This window comes from Trachypithecus francoisi, unplaced genomic scaffold (genome assembly GCF_009764315.1).
Source record: "Trachypithecus francoisi isolate TF-2019V2 unplaced genomic scaffold, Tfra_2.0 Lachesis_group13, whole genome shotgun sequence".
NCBI lineage: Eukaryota > Metazoa > Chordata > Mammalia > Primates > Cercopithecidae > Trachypithecus > Trachypithecus francoisi.
In genome coordinates this window covers 3,949,925-3,964,724 of record NW_022681458.1, presented here as the reverse complement: position 1 = coordinate 3,964,724, position 14,800 = coordinate 3,949,925, and the positions used below count along the sequence as shown (strand labels likewise).

The 14,800-nt window shown below is 48.2% G+C and overlaps 1 protein-coding gene across 7 annotated transcripts in view; it reads left to right on the top strand.

The window, feature by feature from the left end:
- UBE2F (ubiquitin conjugating enzyme E2 F (putative)) overlaps positions 1–12,561 on the top strand; it is an 80,127-nt gene extending 67,566 nt beyond the window's left edge. For 4 of the 7 annotated variants that reach the window (XM_033229694.1, XM_033229700.1, XM_033229698.1 and 1 more), the window contains 3 exons: positions 1,497–1,529; positions 5,829–5,891; positions 11,234–12,561. In XM_033229694.1, coding sequence (XP_033085585.1) covers positions 1,497–1,529; positions 5,829–5,891; positions 11,234–11,320 — 183 coding nt within the window. In that variant the 3' untranslated portion in view covers positions 11,321–12,561. The remainder of the gene's footprint in view (positions 1–1,496; positions 1,530–5,828; positions 5,892–11,233) is intronic. The other 3 variants (XM_033229702.1, XM_033229699.1, XM_033229701.1) reach the window with 2 other exon arrangements.
- Positions 12,562–14,800: the final 2,239 nt, after the last annotated feature.

The following is a 14,800-nucleotide window of genomic DNA, read 5'->3' as shown; positions in this document are numbered from 1 at the left end:
ATGGCCAGACACAGCCTGCCTCCTCTTCTCCCTGCTGCCTGGGCTACTTAGCCAGTCACTGACCTCAGTCAGTTTGGGCCAGATGAGCATCCTTGTTGGTTTTGCCAGGCACCATTCTAGAACCAGAGATAGGAGCCCAAACTGCAGGCTTCACCACCAAACCACTCGCCACATAGGAAACTTCATGGCCACCATTCATTCAACAGGAATGTCTTGAGCTCTTCTGGCCACTAGGTGTTGGAGAAAGAGCAGCAAATTGATGTGCAGACCACTCCCTATGGCCAGAGAAGACTGTCAGGTGTTGGGTACCTAACACCAAGCAGGGACCCTAGGGGAACAGCACAGGAAGGGGCTTTTGGCCCTGGCCCTGCATCAGGGAACACTGCAGACTGCATGCAGTCCTGACCGAGCTCCTCCAAGCTGTAGTCTCTGCCACCGTGGGCAACCCACACCCTTTTCTTAGCCTCTCCCCACGCTCTAGAAATGTCCTTCCCTCTCAAAACTTTCCCTCTGCAGGCCGTGTCTCTACCTGGAAGGCGGCCCTCTCCTCCAGCCCTCTCCCTGGCAGACTCCTGCTCTCCTGGGGCTCAGATGGCTGTCATGGCCTCTGGAGCCTCTCCTCCCAGGGTGGGTGCTCTGGGGAGGATGTCTCGTGAACAGTGCTGGCCTGCTGGCCTGCCCACCCATCCATTTCCCTTCCTCAGGCTGAGGGCTCACCTTGACCCACACTCCAACCCTAGGCCTGGCTCACATCGGAAGGTCAGGGATGGGTGGGTGGATGGATTGATGGACTAGAGAAAACAGAGAAGGGCAAATAAAATTACCAACTAGCAAAGAGTAGGGGAGGAGCGTGAGAATAGGCCTAAAAAGGATGAAACTCTTGAGTTGATGAAGAGGAAAATGGAGAATGAATTTGTGATTCACAGATGGCAAGTCAGTACAGATAGAACAACTCTGGCTTTCAGTTTTATTTAATGAAAATCTCTGATCCTTGAATTGTGAATCTTCCATTATTCTTTAAATAATGCAAAATCATTAAGAAAACTTAATAGGATAAGGTGTAATTAACTTATCTACGACCGCAAGGGGCAGTAGATGTAAAAACAACAGACTTTATTTTGAAGGTGACTTTTTAGAAGTCAGAACCATATTTGGTGGTAACAGCTAAGAGGTGATTCAAGGTAGAGCCCCTATGCAGACACTGGCCTGCGGGCCCTGTCGTGCAGGATTAGGCTTGTCAGGTCTGACTGGGAGGGCAGCTGATGCTGTCTTTGATTTTATATTCACTACCGGAGACTGCTCACCTCTTTGAATTTTCCAGAGTTTGTTGTTACACTTGAAGACAAGTTATTTTAATTTTCTATCTTGAGAAAAACAAGCCATGCTGAAGACAGGTTTTGATACAGTACAATGCATATTTCTTGATCATGGGTTTACACATGCATATAGGTGCACAATGGCCTGAAACTTGTTTTCTGTTTTCTTTTTTATTTCAGGATGTCGTTTGGGGATTAAACTCTTTGTTTACTGTAAGTACAGTGATCAAAATCCCAAGGTTTTCTCGATTTCCTTGTTGCTGGTTTTAGACATTACATTAACATTAACACAAAACCATGTTAAAAAATGAAATGTGGGCCGGGCGCGGTGGCTCAAGCCTGTAATCCCAGCACTTTGGGAGGCCGAGACGGGCGGATCATGAGGTCAGGAGATCGAGACCCTCCTGGCTAACACGGTGAAACCCCGTCTCTACTAAAAATACAAAAAAAACCTAGCCGGGCGAGGTGGCGGGCGCCTGTAGTCCCAGCTACTCGGGAGGCTGAGGCAGGAGAATGGCGTAAACCCGGGAGGCGGAGCTTGCAGTGAGCTGAGATCCGGCCACTGCACTCCAGCCTGGGCGACAGAGCGAGACTCCGCCTCAAAAAAAAAAAAAAAAAAAAAAAAAAAAAATGAAATGTGGACTGGGCACAATGGCTCAGGCCTGTAATCCTAGCACTTTGGGCGGATCCCCACTTGAGCCCAGGAGTTCGAGACCAGCCTGGGCAATGTAACAAAACCGGTCTCTACAAAAAATAGAAAAATTAGTTGGGCATAGTGTCACACGTCTGTAGTCCCAGCTACTTGGAAGGCTGAGGTGGGAGAATTGCTTGAGCCCGGGAGGCAGAGGTTGCAGTGAGCTGAGATTGCACCACTGTACTCCAGCCTGGGTAACAGAGATCTGCCTCAAAAACAGACAGATACACACAAAACCCCCCCAAAAACATGCTTGCTGGGCATGGTGGCTCACACCTGTAATCCTAGCACGTTGGGAGACTGAGGCAGGCAGATCACTTGAGCCCATGAGTTCAAGACCAGCCTGGGCAACATAGCAAGACCTGTCTCTAAAAAAAATAATAAATGAAAAAATAACCCCCCATGCAAATAGTTACATAGTTACCCCTTTTTTCTGTTTCTGTTTTATGAGTCAGAAGTAGAACAGTGAGGTGGGGAATGAGGGGCCTTTGGAGTGACACGTGGGGAGGTTGTCTGGGGCAGGGGCTACAGCAGTCTCACTTCTGCCCTGCTAAGGTGGCTGACCCCAGTTTCTAGGGTATGAGGTTGGTTCCACTTGCCTTAGCCCCTTCCAGCAGGGTGGCTGTTACCCTGGGGTCACTTGGCCCAGTCCATGTCTGTGCCTGTGGCTACACTAGCCAGCCCAAGGAGTGGCCCTGTCACCTCCCAGGTGTCCTGGTTGGGGTAGATGATTTTGTGGTTACCCAGCCTTGAAGGTTTTTTCACGAGTCCAGAACCTCAGAGTTGTTGTCTTTTTGTCAGTGATGAGCTGCTGAAGTTTGCTGTTCTCAGGAAATAGCATTTCTCAGACAATGGCCCTAGTGCAGGAAGAGGCTAAATGGACTCAGCTAAAAGCTGTTGGTTGGATTTTTTTTTATATAATATTATACATTCCTTTGAATTTGTACTTTTTAATTCATAAAGGTGCTTTTAAAGAAATAAGCTTCAGAGATCTGTTTGTGAAAAAAAAAAGTTTTTGCTATTTTGATAAAACCTAAGGGTGCCTCTGTGATCTTGGATAGTCCACCCAGGCCAGGGGGCTGTTTTAGGAGCATCCTCCTAGCCGGTGTCATGTGGGTCACTGGCTGTTGCCTACAGCAGAGGCACCTGCAGGACTCAGTTAAACTAGGGGCAGGTCTGCTCTTCCTTGTCCCATCATCTGAGGGCACAGTGTTCTTATCTTCAGCAAAAGCAGAGCCTCAAAGTAAACTGAGTCCCTGCCTACCTTTTGTCTTTCTGTCTGATGTTAGCTGGTGAATGTCTATCACACAAGCAGAGAAAAACCAAGCACTTCCAGTGATTTCAGGATCTCCCTGAATCTCCGTGGGAGGTCATACTTGATGGAGACCTGGACTTGACAGTTTCTGCTGGTCTCAGCCACTTTGTTCTGCTTCTGTCTTTGGCTTTTTCATTGAAGTGAAGTTTTATTTCTGGAGTCTAATTTGAAATCTGTCTGGCCGTTGTGCTCCATTGTAATATTGAGCCTTGGCATCTCTAGATTTGATTGAGAGAGCCAAAGAGAACAGGTGTGAACTCAGGCACTTCTAGGGGCCCACATGCCGTCATTGTCATCAGCCACCGTGATGATTTTTTCTGGAGCCCACCATGTCTGTCCCAGGTTCCTTGGCTCTGAGTAGGTTTTGCCTGGCAACTTGCTGCAGGGGAATTAATGGGAGGAAAGAAACACTGACTCCTTGAACTTAAAATTTTTTTGGCTGGGTGCGGTGACTTATGCCTGTGATTCCAGCACTTTGGGAGGCACCGAGGCCAGGAGATCACCTGAGGTCAGAAATTAGAGACCAGCCTGTACAATATGGTGAAATCTCATAGCTACTAAAAAAAAAAAGTACAAAAAATTAGCCAGGCACGGTGGCGGGCGCCTGTACTCTCAGCTACTTGGGAGGCTAAGGCAGGAAAATCGCTTGAATCCAGGAGGCAGAGGTTGCAGTGAGCCGAGATCACGCCATTGCACTCCAGCCTGGACAACAAGAGCGAAATTCCATCTCAAATTAAAAAAAAAAATTGAAGAGAAATCTGCTATAGCCACACTAACTTCCCATCTCTAAGTGCTCTCAGTAAATTCTAAAAAAGCCAATCAAAATTGCTAATTAAGTCTTTAATGGTTATTCTGATCAACTCATTTATCTTAGGTCTAACATACAGTAAAGAAGATAAGAAATTTTGTGTGTCTGATACAGTCTTTTTTTTTTTTTTTTTGAGGCGGAGTCTCGCTCTGTCGCCCGGACTGGAGTGCAGTGGCCGGTTCTCAGCTCACTGCAAGCTCCGCCTCCCGGGTTTACACCATTCTCCTGCCTCAACCTCCCGAGGAGCTGGGACTACAGGTGCCCGCCACCTCGCCCGGCTAGTTTTTGTATTTTTTTTAGTAGAGACGGGGTTTCACCGTGTTCGCCAGGATGGTCTCGATCTCCTGACCTCGTGATCCGCCTGTCTCGGCCTCCCAAAGTGCTGGGATTACAGGCTTGAGCCACCGCGCCCGGCCAGATACAGTCTTTATCTAATAATGTACTTTACATTTTTGCCTTTTTCTAGGACTTGGAATCTAATTTTCCAACTGTGAATGACTATAGAGATTTACAGTTTTTCTTTGCTATTTTATAACATTTTAATGGTCACAGCCATATTAATCTCCAGGAACATTGTCCCCAAATTTAACGTCATTCCTGAAGAGAAATATGGTTGTCTTGACAATGATCCATCCTATAGCCTGCGTTGGAAAGCCATGACTCATCATAAGGACAAATTGAGGCCCCCTGATTTTTTCTTTTTTTTTGTTTTTGAGACCAAGTCTTGCTCTGTCGCCCAGGCTGGAGTGCAGTGGTGCCATCTCGCCTCACTGCAACATCCCCCTCTGGGTTCAAGCAATTCTCCTGCCTCAGCCTCCTGGGTAGCTGGGATTATAGGCATGTGCCACCATGCCTGGCTAATTTTCGTAGTTTTAGTGGAGACAGGGTTCCACCATGCTGGCCAAACTGGTCTCAAACTCCTGACCTCAGGTGATCCGCCCGCCTCAGCCTCCCAGAGTGCTGGGATTATAGATATGCGCCACCATCCCCGGCCAAGCAAGCCCCTCTGATTCTCACCAAGAGATGTGAGCAGTGTGAAGATAAGATGCGGCCTTGGTCCAAAGTCCAGAGTGCTTCTTGGGCTGAGGGGCAAAGCCGTTGCAGTGTTTTTCTAGGGGAGAATGGGTCTGGCACCCTCTCCTGAGTCTGGAAACATGAGCCTAGTGACACTACCATGCAATTTGCTCGGGTTCCAGACGTTGTCCCTACTGACTGCATGGGAGGCTTGGTGAAGCAGAGAAAGGAAAGTCCAGGGAAGGCCCCAAGAGAACCCATGGGCTCAAAAAGTCAAAGCTGTTAATCACAAAACAAAAGAAAAAGATAATTTTTATGGAAAAGAAGGGAATTTTTATTTGGAAATACTTAATGAGAGTGGTTTTCATTCTCCAGTTATCACAAATAGCATCAGAAATGAATGCGATTGCAGTTTACTCCATCTTCACCAAACTTTGTAGAACTGCATGTCAACGTATCTCTGACTTCTTTCAGTCAGTTGTCAGTCACCATTTTGAAAAAAATGCCCACATGTTCGATACTTCCGTATCATAAGCACTTGAGTTCTTAGTGGGATTCTCAGCTCTTCAGTTTGGTCTGCCATTTGCTAATTAGACTTCTCTTACTGTGCCATGAAGAGAAGACTTTAACAGCAGAAAAGCAATTCTTCCAGTGTTTATTTTAAGTTTCTCTCTTTTTAAGGATCTTTTGAATTTTGATGATCCACTGAATATTGAAGCTGCAGAACATCATTTGCGGGACAAGGTGAGCCAGTAACAGGCTTATTCTAGGTTGATGTACTTGTCACAAAGATGATTACTACTGTCTCTTGATTGGATACATGAGAAATGGAGAGTGGTGGGATGCAAAGCTGGAATTCAAAGCAGTTTGTAAACAATATGGTATAGTAAATGTATGTAACCTCAGGAAAATGCTTTACCCAAGGTTAGAGAGAACTGGTGTGTGTTTGGATTTTTTGTTTTTTGTTTTGTTTTGTTTTGTTTTTTGAGACAAGGGTTCACTCTGTAACCCAGGCTGGAGTGCAGTGTTGTATTAGTGGCTCACTGCAGCCTCTACCTCCTGGGCTCAAGTGATCCTCCCACTTCAGCCTCCCAAGTAGCTGGGACTACAGGTGCATGACACCACACTCAGCTAATTTTTTTACTTTTATTTTTTGTAGAGACGGAGTCTTGCTTTGTTGCCCAGGCTGGTCTTGAACTGTTGGCCTCAGGCGATCCTCCTGCCTTGTCCTTCCAAAGTGCTGAGATTACAGGCATGAGCCCTGGCACCCAGCTGAGAAGTGCTTTTTATTTGATGTGATTTCCTAGTAGAATTTAGTATGAGTAATTTAAAACAGGTATAGCACTAGCATGGTGGCATTGTGATTATACCTGTAATTCCAACCTTTGGGAGGCCAAGGTGGGCAGATTGCTTGAGCTCAGGAGTTTGAGACCAGCCTGGGCAACATGGCAAAACTCTGTCTTTACAAAAATCAACCAGACATAGTGGCACATGCCTGTGGTCCCAGCTACTCAGGAGGCTAAGGTGGGAGTATTGCTTGTGCCCAGAAAGTTGAGTGAGCCAAGATGGTGCCACTGCACTCCAGCCGGGGTGACAGAGTGAGACCCCATCTTTAAATAAATAAATAAATGGTAGGAACAGAGACGGAGAATGGACGGTGTCACACCCACCAGCACCCTCCTGACCCCCAGCGGCCCACCTTATCCTTCCACACCTTTTACTGAGCTCATACACATTCATACAAACTTGACTGTGATTTTTACCCAAAAATAATGAGATCCTGTTCATTACTGTTTTTAATTTTTATTTATTTATTTAATTTTTAGGGCAGCACCCTGAGCTTGTAAAGGTTCAGAGAGCTCCCCCTATTCATTACTTTTAATCTTCAATTCCTCTTCTAAAAGGTTTTTTCCTCTAATGCAGAGCATAAATGATCAGTCATTCATTTCAGGAGCCACATTGAGGTCTTCCAGTAAGACACCTGTTAAGGAAGACAGTTTACCTAGAAACAGTATATTAAAATTCACTGGGAAGAAAAAAATACAACAAAACCAAGCTGAAAGAGTTATAGTCGGTGAATGTCACTTTTCCACTGTGCTTGAGTAGCAGGGCAGCAGTGGTTTTAACTGTCTGATAAAAGAAAGCATACAAGCCTTGAGGAAGGGAAGTGCTGTCAGGAAAGGGGGTCTGAAATGACTTTAACATTGGCCCAGTGCAAAGCACATGGAGCAGGAGCCTGCAGAGGCATGTCATGTGTGGCTAGCACCGAGGTAGCTCAGCTTAGGTGAAGGGTTCTGGCTGGATTTGGTGGTAGAACCTCACATTCCATTACCTGAACCAGATTCCCTACGGCAGCCTTGCCATTGTGGCAGCCTTGCCATTGTGGCAGTCGGTCAGCCACCATTGTTCGTTTGGCTGAAGTTGCTTTTTTTTTTTTTTTTTTTGAAACAGAGTCTGTTGCCCAGGCTGGAGTGTGCAGTGGTGCAATCTTGGCTCACCTCCATCTCCAGATGCAACCTCCATCTCCCGGGTTCAAGCAATTCTTGTGCCTCAGCCTCCCGAGTATCCGGGACTATGGGCGTGCGCCACCACACTGGGCTAATTTTTGTATTCTTACTAGTAGAGACAGGGTTTTACCATGTTGCCCATGCTGGTCTCAAACTCCTGGCCTCAAGCAACCCACCCTCCTCAGCCTCCCAAAATGCTGGGATTACTGCACCCGACCTGATGTAGCTTTGAACACCCTTCTAAAACCCCTCTATCTAGTTCTAGACATCGTGCAGAATGTTCAGCGCCTTGGCTTCTGTTAATGTTAGTTAGACCTACTATGTGCCACTACCGAATAGGGTGTTTGAAATGTGCTCTGCCAAGTCCTCGCTACAGTCTTGAGCCTAAGTTCAGACCAGGAGGTGCTGTCTGACCACGGCCCCAAAGAGTGGGCAGGAGCACCTCCGACAGGGAGGCGAGAGAAGTGCCACCCAGCATGCATCCTGCTGAGACTCACAAAACAAGTGGCAGGCACAGTGGGCACGGGGAGTGGTGCAGTACAAGCAGGCGGGCAGAGCAGACCATCTACTGAGGCTGGTGTTCTGCCGAGGAGGTGAGCTCTGTCTTGAGGGCTGGGGCAGCAGGGGTCCTCAAGAGAAATAACAGTGGTGTGAGGCAGCCCTGTGCCCACAGCTCCCCATGAGAGCAGTCAGTCCCTGACCCCTGCCGTCCGTCAGTGGTTCTGATGGGCTTGTGTTGTCTGGCAAAGCCTTGGGCTTGGTACTGCAGTGACAAGCCCTGGGCAAATGTGCCCCTTGGCCCACCCCTTGCAGGCATTCGTGGCTGTACTCCTGTCTGCTGTTGCTGGCGATGACTAGCCCTTGTGGACCAAGCCTTGTCAGATAGAAAGTGATGGCAATAGGGGCACTCCCACAGCTCCAGGTGGAGAGATGTCTTCCATTTTACCTTTCTTTGTATGAAATAAGATTTCATATTCCTGATTTGTATGAAATAAGACTTTGCAACTGATACACTTTTAGCCCCAGTAAAATGGACCTAATATCTCCAAACAGTGATGCCTCCACATGAAGCCTAAGCAGTGCCGCAGCCCCACCCACGTCTTCATGCGGAGTAATAGTCACAGTTATTGAGCGCTGCTTCATTATGTCCACTCGTTCATCACCTGTTTGGCTGGTGGCCACTTATGTGCCAGGGGACGTGCGAACTGCTCGGGATGACTGGGAATGACAGTCCCTGTCCCTGTGGCGCACACATTCCAGCAGGAGGAGGCGGAGCATAGGCGAACAAACACGGCCAGATGCGGTGGCTCACGCCTGTAATCTCAGCACTTTGGGAAGCCAAGGTGGGCAGATCACCTGAGGTCAGGAGTTCAAGACCAGCCTGGCCAATGTGGTGAAACCCCGTCTCTAGTAAAAATACAAAAATTAGCCAGGCATGGTGGCAGGCACCTGTAATTGCAGCTACTTGGGAGACTGAGTCAGGAGAATCGCTTGAACCCAGGAGGCGGAGGGTGCAGTGAACTGAGATTGCACCATTGCACTCCTGCCTGGGCAAAAAGGGCGAAACTCCATCTCAAAAAAAAAAAAAAATGATGAAAATGAAAATGAAAAAAATAGGTGAACAAACAGCATGTGAGGTGGAGAGCGGGCCACAGAGGGCCAGGTGGTGAGAGAGGAGCGCTCCAGAAAACCTTGGCTGCTAGTGCAAAGCCCCTGAGGCAGGAACGTGCTGCAGAGGTCAGGGCAGAGAAAAGAGGCCATTATGACTGGCGCAGGTCAGAGGAATGGAATAGTAGGAGCCGGGCACGCTTCCATGCACTTGACACAGAGTGCACTTGTTTCTCACAACAGCCCCTTGGGCCGGATACTATTATGATCCCTGTTTTGCTGCTGAGGACACAGCTGCCAAGAAGCTGAGATTCGCCATGGTTGAGTAGCCCGTTGGAGGCAGAGCCCAGGACTTGGATCCTCCTCTGTGTGGCTCCAGAGTCTGTGGTTTTCACTTGGGCCCTGTGCTTTGTGTCCCTTGCAGTAGGAAAGGAGGAGGGAGGCAACAGAGGCTGGAGCATGGGGCCTGCTGCAGGCATGGATGCTGGGCTCTATGCTGGGTGAGGTGAACAGGGCAACTAAGAGTACATGGCGTCTTTTGTCCTCCGAAACATGGAGAGGCAGGGGCATTTATGGGGTCTTCATTTTACATCCTGTAAGCGTTTGCAGGGTCCTTGTGAGCTGACAGTATTGTCTGGCTCTGGGGACTGTGGAAATGGCCTTGAGAAGGTTTTGTAAAAGGGCAGGTAGGGTTTCTGCAGAGCTCCCCTTTGTTGTGAGGTAAAGGCCCATGTGGGAGGCTGCAAATGCCATCCTGTAGACAAATAGGGAAGTTGGCAGGGCAGAGGCACCTGGGTAGACTCAGAGCACTCCACTTTCTCACCCTGAGACCAGAGAAAATCATGAGACCATATCCATAGCTTCAAATTGGGAACTTGCCGGCCCTGGAAAGGGTCACTGTGCTAATTAAGGGTGTGGCAGGAGGGCAGGCACCTGGTGCCCAGCTGGCCAGGACCATGCTCCAGGCAGGGTCTCCCCTGCGAGAGGGCATCGTGGCAGCAGTGAGGTATACACCAAGTGCCTGGGTTTGCCCTGCATATTGCCAGGTGTCGGGATTATGCAGTGGAATCAGCAAAGAGGCTAGACTGAGGCTTACGCAGGAGGACTGAGGCTTAGCTAAGGAAATGGAACTCATGCCCACTAAGAACTGTGGTACCTGTGCTGTGTTCCCTGTGCAGTGGGGGCTGCATGGCATTGATGTGACTGAAGTAGTGTGATCCTGCGGGGACATCCGAGACCCAGCAGCTGTGTTGTAGGAGTGAGAGGGTTAAGAGCTCCAAGTCACTCTTATGGCTCATACAATCCCATGGGATTTTACTCGTAACCTTGGGGATACCAGATCCAGGGACAAACCTGACAGTGGCCCAGATCTGAGATTGTTCCACCCATACTGGCCTGGGGTGATTCCTAGGTCCACACCGCCTTTGGTCACTGGCCACCTGCACTTCAATGCATGAGGATGGAGCTGGTGGCACACCCAGCTCTCTTCCGGGCAGGGTGTAGTCATCCTGCCCAGAAGAGATGGGGGCTGTACATGGGCTGTGAAGAGCAGGCACATTTTAAATAGGTAGCAGCATCCAGGGAAATCATTCTAGCAAGACAAATACAGAAACAAGGGTCTTCCTGAGAGCAGTAGCTGTGACTCAGACCCATTGTGGCCAAAGGAGTCTTGGCTTTGTGACCTTGACCACACTTTTCTGGGCTCCACTTTCCCCATCTGGAAATGAGGAGGGATAGGTGCCCCCTGAGGGTCCCTCCCACTCAGGCCTTCCGCATGCTCCCCACCTCAGCACACCCAGCACTGTGTCTTGCATGCAGTAGGCACCTAGGTCGTGGCAAATGGCACTCAGACTCCGCAAGGTCCCAGTCCTTCTACCACCTTGGCGACCACAGGGGGCCTTGGTGCTGATGGATCTGACTTGTCCCTGAAGCGCTGCTTTACTCACTCACTCACTCTTCCTGTTCTTTCTGTCCCCAATGCTTTTACTCCACAGGAGGACTTCCGGAATAAAGTGGATGACTACATCAAGCGTTATGCCAGATGATAAAAGGGGATGATTGCAGGCCCATGGACTGTGTTACAGTTTGTCTCTAACGTGAAACAGCAAGAGGTAGCCCCCTCTCCCGTCCTCATGCTCCCTCTCAGTCCCCTGGATTGCCCCAGTCCTGTGACCATGTTGCCCTGAAGAAGACCATCTTCATGACTGCTCATTGTAGATGGAGAATTCAACATAAATACAGCAAGAAAATGTGTTTGGGCTTCTGAAGAGTTGTCTGCTTACCTTAACATGTTTACTTTTTTGAACTTGTACTGTATAGGCTGTTGGTGAAATTCTTAAGAAGTTGTAATGAACTCAAAATTGAGGCCAGAGCTTGCTTTCCCTTTTCCCAAACAAAATTGGTTTTCTGCACAAGCGATGCTAATGATGTGTTCAGTGTAACCTGCAGATTGGCAATAAGATACCCGCTACAAACTGTGATTGGATGCAAAATCTCTTAGCTTCTTTCACGAATGTTGGCCCTGCCTAGATGTTGTGAAGCTTCCCAGAATGCATAGTCATTCACTGTAGATCTCTTATTGAAATGCGTATTTTATTTAATGTAAGTATATTTTGGAACAGATTTGTAATTTGTACAATTTAATGCTTTAATTATTTTTTCTATTCTCATTTAGTTTGTATTTTCATTGTATAGAGCAGACAGAAAGATGTTGGGTCAAGCAACTATTGAAGAGAAATACAAAGAAAATATGAAAGGCACATTATTCATTTTGTCCAAATGCAATGAGAATCTCACTCTTAAAAATCAGCTCTTGCTTTCAGGTCCAGATGTGGCGAGGACGTTTTGGAGCCCTTTGAAGCTAGTTGGATGATCAAAACAAAAAGGCAGGGAGCCCATTGGTAACATGCTGCCCAGAGGAAACTGGCTGGAACCTGGACCAGCTGGGGTTGATGTTTCTGCAGTGGTCATGTGATTGTGACCTGGTAGCTACTTACCAGAGCATCAGACCCTGCTGTCCTGGGAGACAGGAGCGATGCCTCAGGAATCAGCCTAATGTCTGATGTCACTGAGACTGTACCTATGGCCTTCTTCTGAGTTTGCTATGGCTCCAGGCCCTGCCTGTGGGGTGAGCCTCCTAGGCCTTGGAGGACCAGGAGTCAACAGTGGCATATGCCATCCTCGGCCAAGTTAATGTACCGCAGAGGAAGAGCCCTGAAGAGAGGCAAGTGGGTTTATTCCAGCATGTAGACATTTGAACCAGTGAAATCAAACACAAAATAAATGTCTGTCTAGTTTCATTTGCTGCCTGCCTAACACTCAGATTTAACTGCCAGCTTCCTTAGACCTCTAGATTCCCCTGTCTGCCATCTACTGGGTTTAGTTTGTTTTTCTTAATTTATAGAATCTCTGATTCACGGAGATTCTGTCACGGAGACCCAGCAGGTGAGGAATGTAGGCCTTGCTTTGTCTTTGCACCCATTAGACTTGAGGGTGGCCCCTGGGCAACGGGCCACACAGAGCAGGAAGGGTGAGATTAGATAAAGAGAATGACGGCATCTCAGGAACTCAGGGCTTTTCCAGGAGACACATTAATCCCCGCCTCTCAGGGCCTAGGAGAGGGAGGTGCTGCAGCTTCACACTTTTCCTCTGCCTAGTGTCAGAGGAACTTGCCGGCTGAGCACTAGGCATCCTCTCTAGTCAGGGCAGGCGGCCAGCAGCTAATTCCTGCCCCCTGTGACCCAGGAAATAAGGTTCTCTGCCTGGTGCCATTCCCAGGCCCAAGGCAGGGCACATCCCATAGTAGTTGTTCGGGCTCCCTGGAGTTCCCCGGCTGGTGGTGCAGGTGTTGATGCAGGACTTTTCAGAAGAGCACTTCTGTGGAAGAAATGCCAGTGCCTGCTGTCCAGTGGAAACATTTATGCAGTGTGCGTGAAAGACAGTGTGCTCTCTGGACACACTGAAAGTGGTAATATCAGTTATTCTAACATCAAAGTGTCTGCACAGTAGAAAATCACTTTGCTCATTATCAGGGATTAAGCAATTCTTTTAAAATGTCCAGATAACTGAATCATCCCATTCTGTCTAGTGGAAATCCCCCAGAAATATTTTGCACACACACCCCATCTTAGGAGCACACTCAGATGCAGCCCATCGGAGTAAGTAGCTGGTGTTGTCCTGGGTGCTCGGCCAGTGGGGCCCTTGGGATCTGTTGGGTGACTGTGGGACCTGGTTTCCTTCCAGACTTTTTGACTTCTTGGCATTCCCCTTCCTCTTTCACAGGCCAAAGTCACATTTCTGGCTCCAGTGCATATGCCCCCAACCAACCTGGTACTAGTTGGTGATTTCTGATCTGTCAGGGAATGGGAATCCCTAGACTTGGCCGAAAGACCAGTCCTGGAAATAGGTGGGAGTGGGCAGGCCCTTGGGGAACTGAAGCTCTTGGGAAGCTCTGACATCCAGTTGGACATCCAGAACCTTTGCTTCCTGAATCCTGGTTCTTGGCTAGACTCCAGAGGGGCCTTATGACTATTGCTTAGAATTGGATGCGTAAGCTATATATTTTTCAAGCACTCCTAGAAGGAAACACTTCCAGGGTAAGCCTCTCAGAAGAAGGCTCCCATCTTACCTCTGATCTTCCCGTAAATAACCACCAGCAGGTGACCACCCCTTTGCTGTCTTTCTACTAAGGAGCCAAGGCAAGAGTATTATTACTCAGATATTGGAAATGGATCTCGCTGTGCCCCTCGCCTTTCCTCCCACGACTCGTATGTGGTGTTTCCACCAGCTTTATTTGCAGAGCACAGACCACAGGGAGCCAGGGTCTTGGGTTAGGGTTGTCTTCACCTGCCCTCGTCTCCAAGCACGGGGAGGCCTGAGAGGCTGCTCGGGAGCTAAAACATTGTGAATATCCGTTCTTTTAAAGGATCATGTACCTTAGTATTTGGCCGTTCACATGATTCAAAGCACCTGTGCATATTTTCCTCTGTCTCTAGTTACTTGCACACTTGTCTGGAAAGACCTTGTGGGGTGTAGAGCACAACAGTGTTCATAGCTCGGCCAGTCTCAGCAGAGTCCTAGCCCATTCAGAGGCCATCTGGTGATAGGCCCAGCATGTTTTTTTTCTTACGGCAGCAGAAAGATTGAATAGCCCTTCTGCTGGATTCTAGACCCCCAAAAAAGAAAGATAAAATCCCAGACGGCAAACTCCCAGGCGGTGGTGATCACAAAAATCTGTCACAGTCTGCAGTGAACAAACCCCACTTGCTCTTCCTGGGGTTGCTCTGCTGCCACTCCCCACCCCCACTTACTTAAAGAACTGCTGTGGAAAATCAGTTCCAGTTTCTTCTGTAAAACCCACGGCACTACTGGTGCATTCTGATTTACCTTTGTTAAGTAGAACCTTCTTATTCCCTAAGAGATTTTCAAAATAAGTCTCATATTCCTGTTAACATCACCCTTTTTGCCAATAATCAAATCAAGCAGATTGTGTTTTTTTCATGTAAGAATTCCAACAAGAAGATGTAAACCACCAATTCA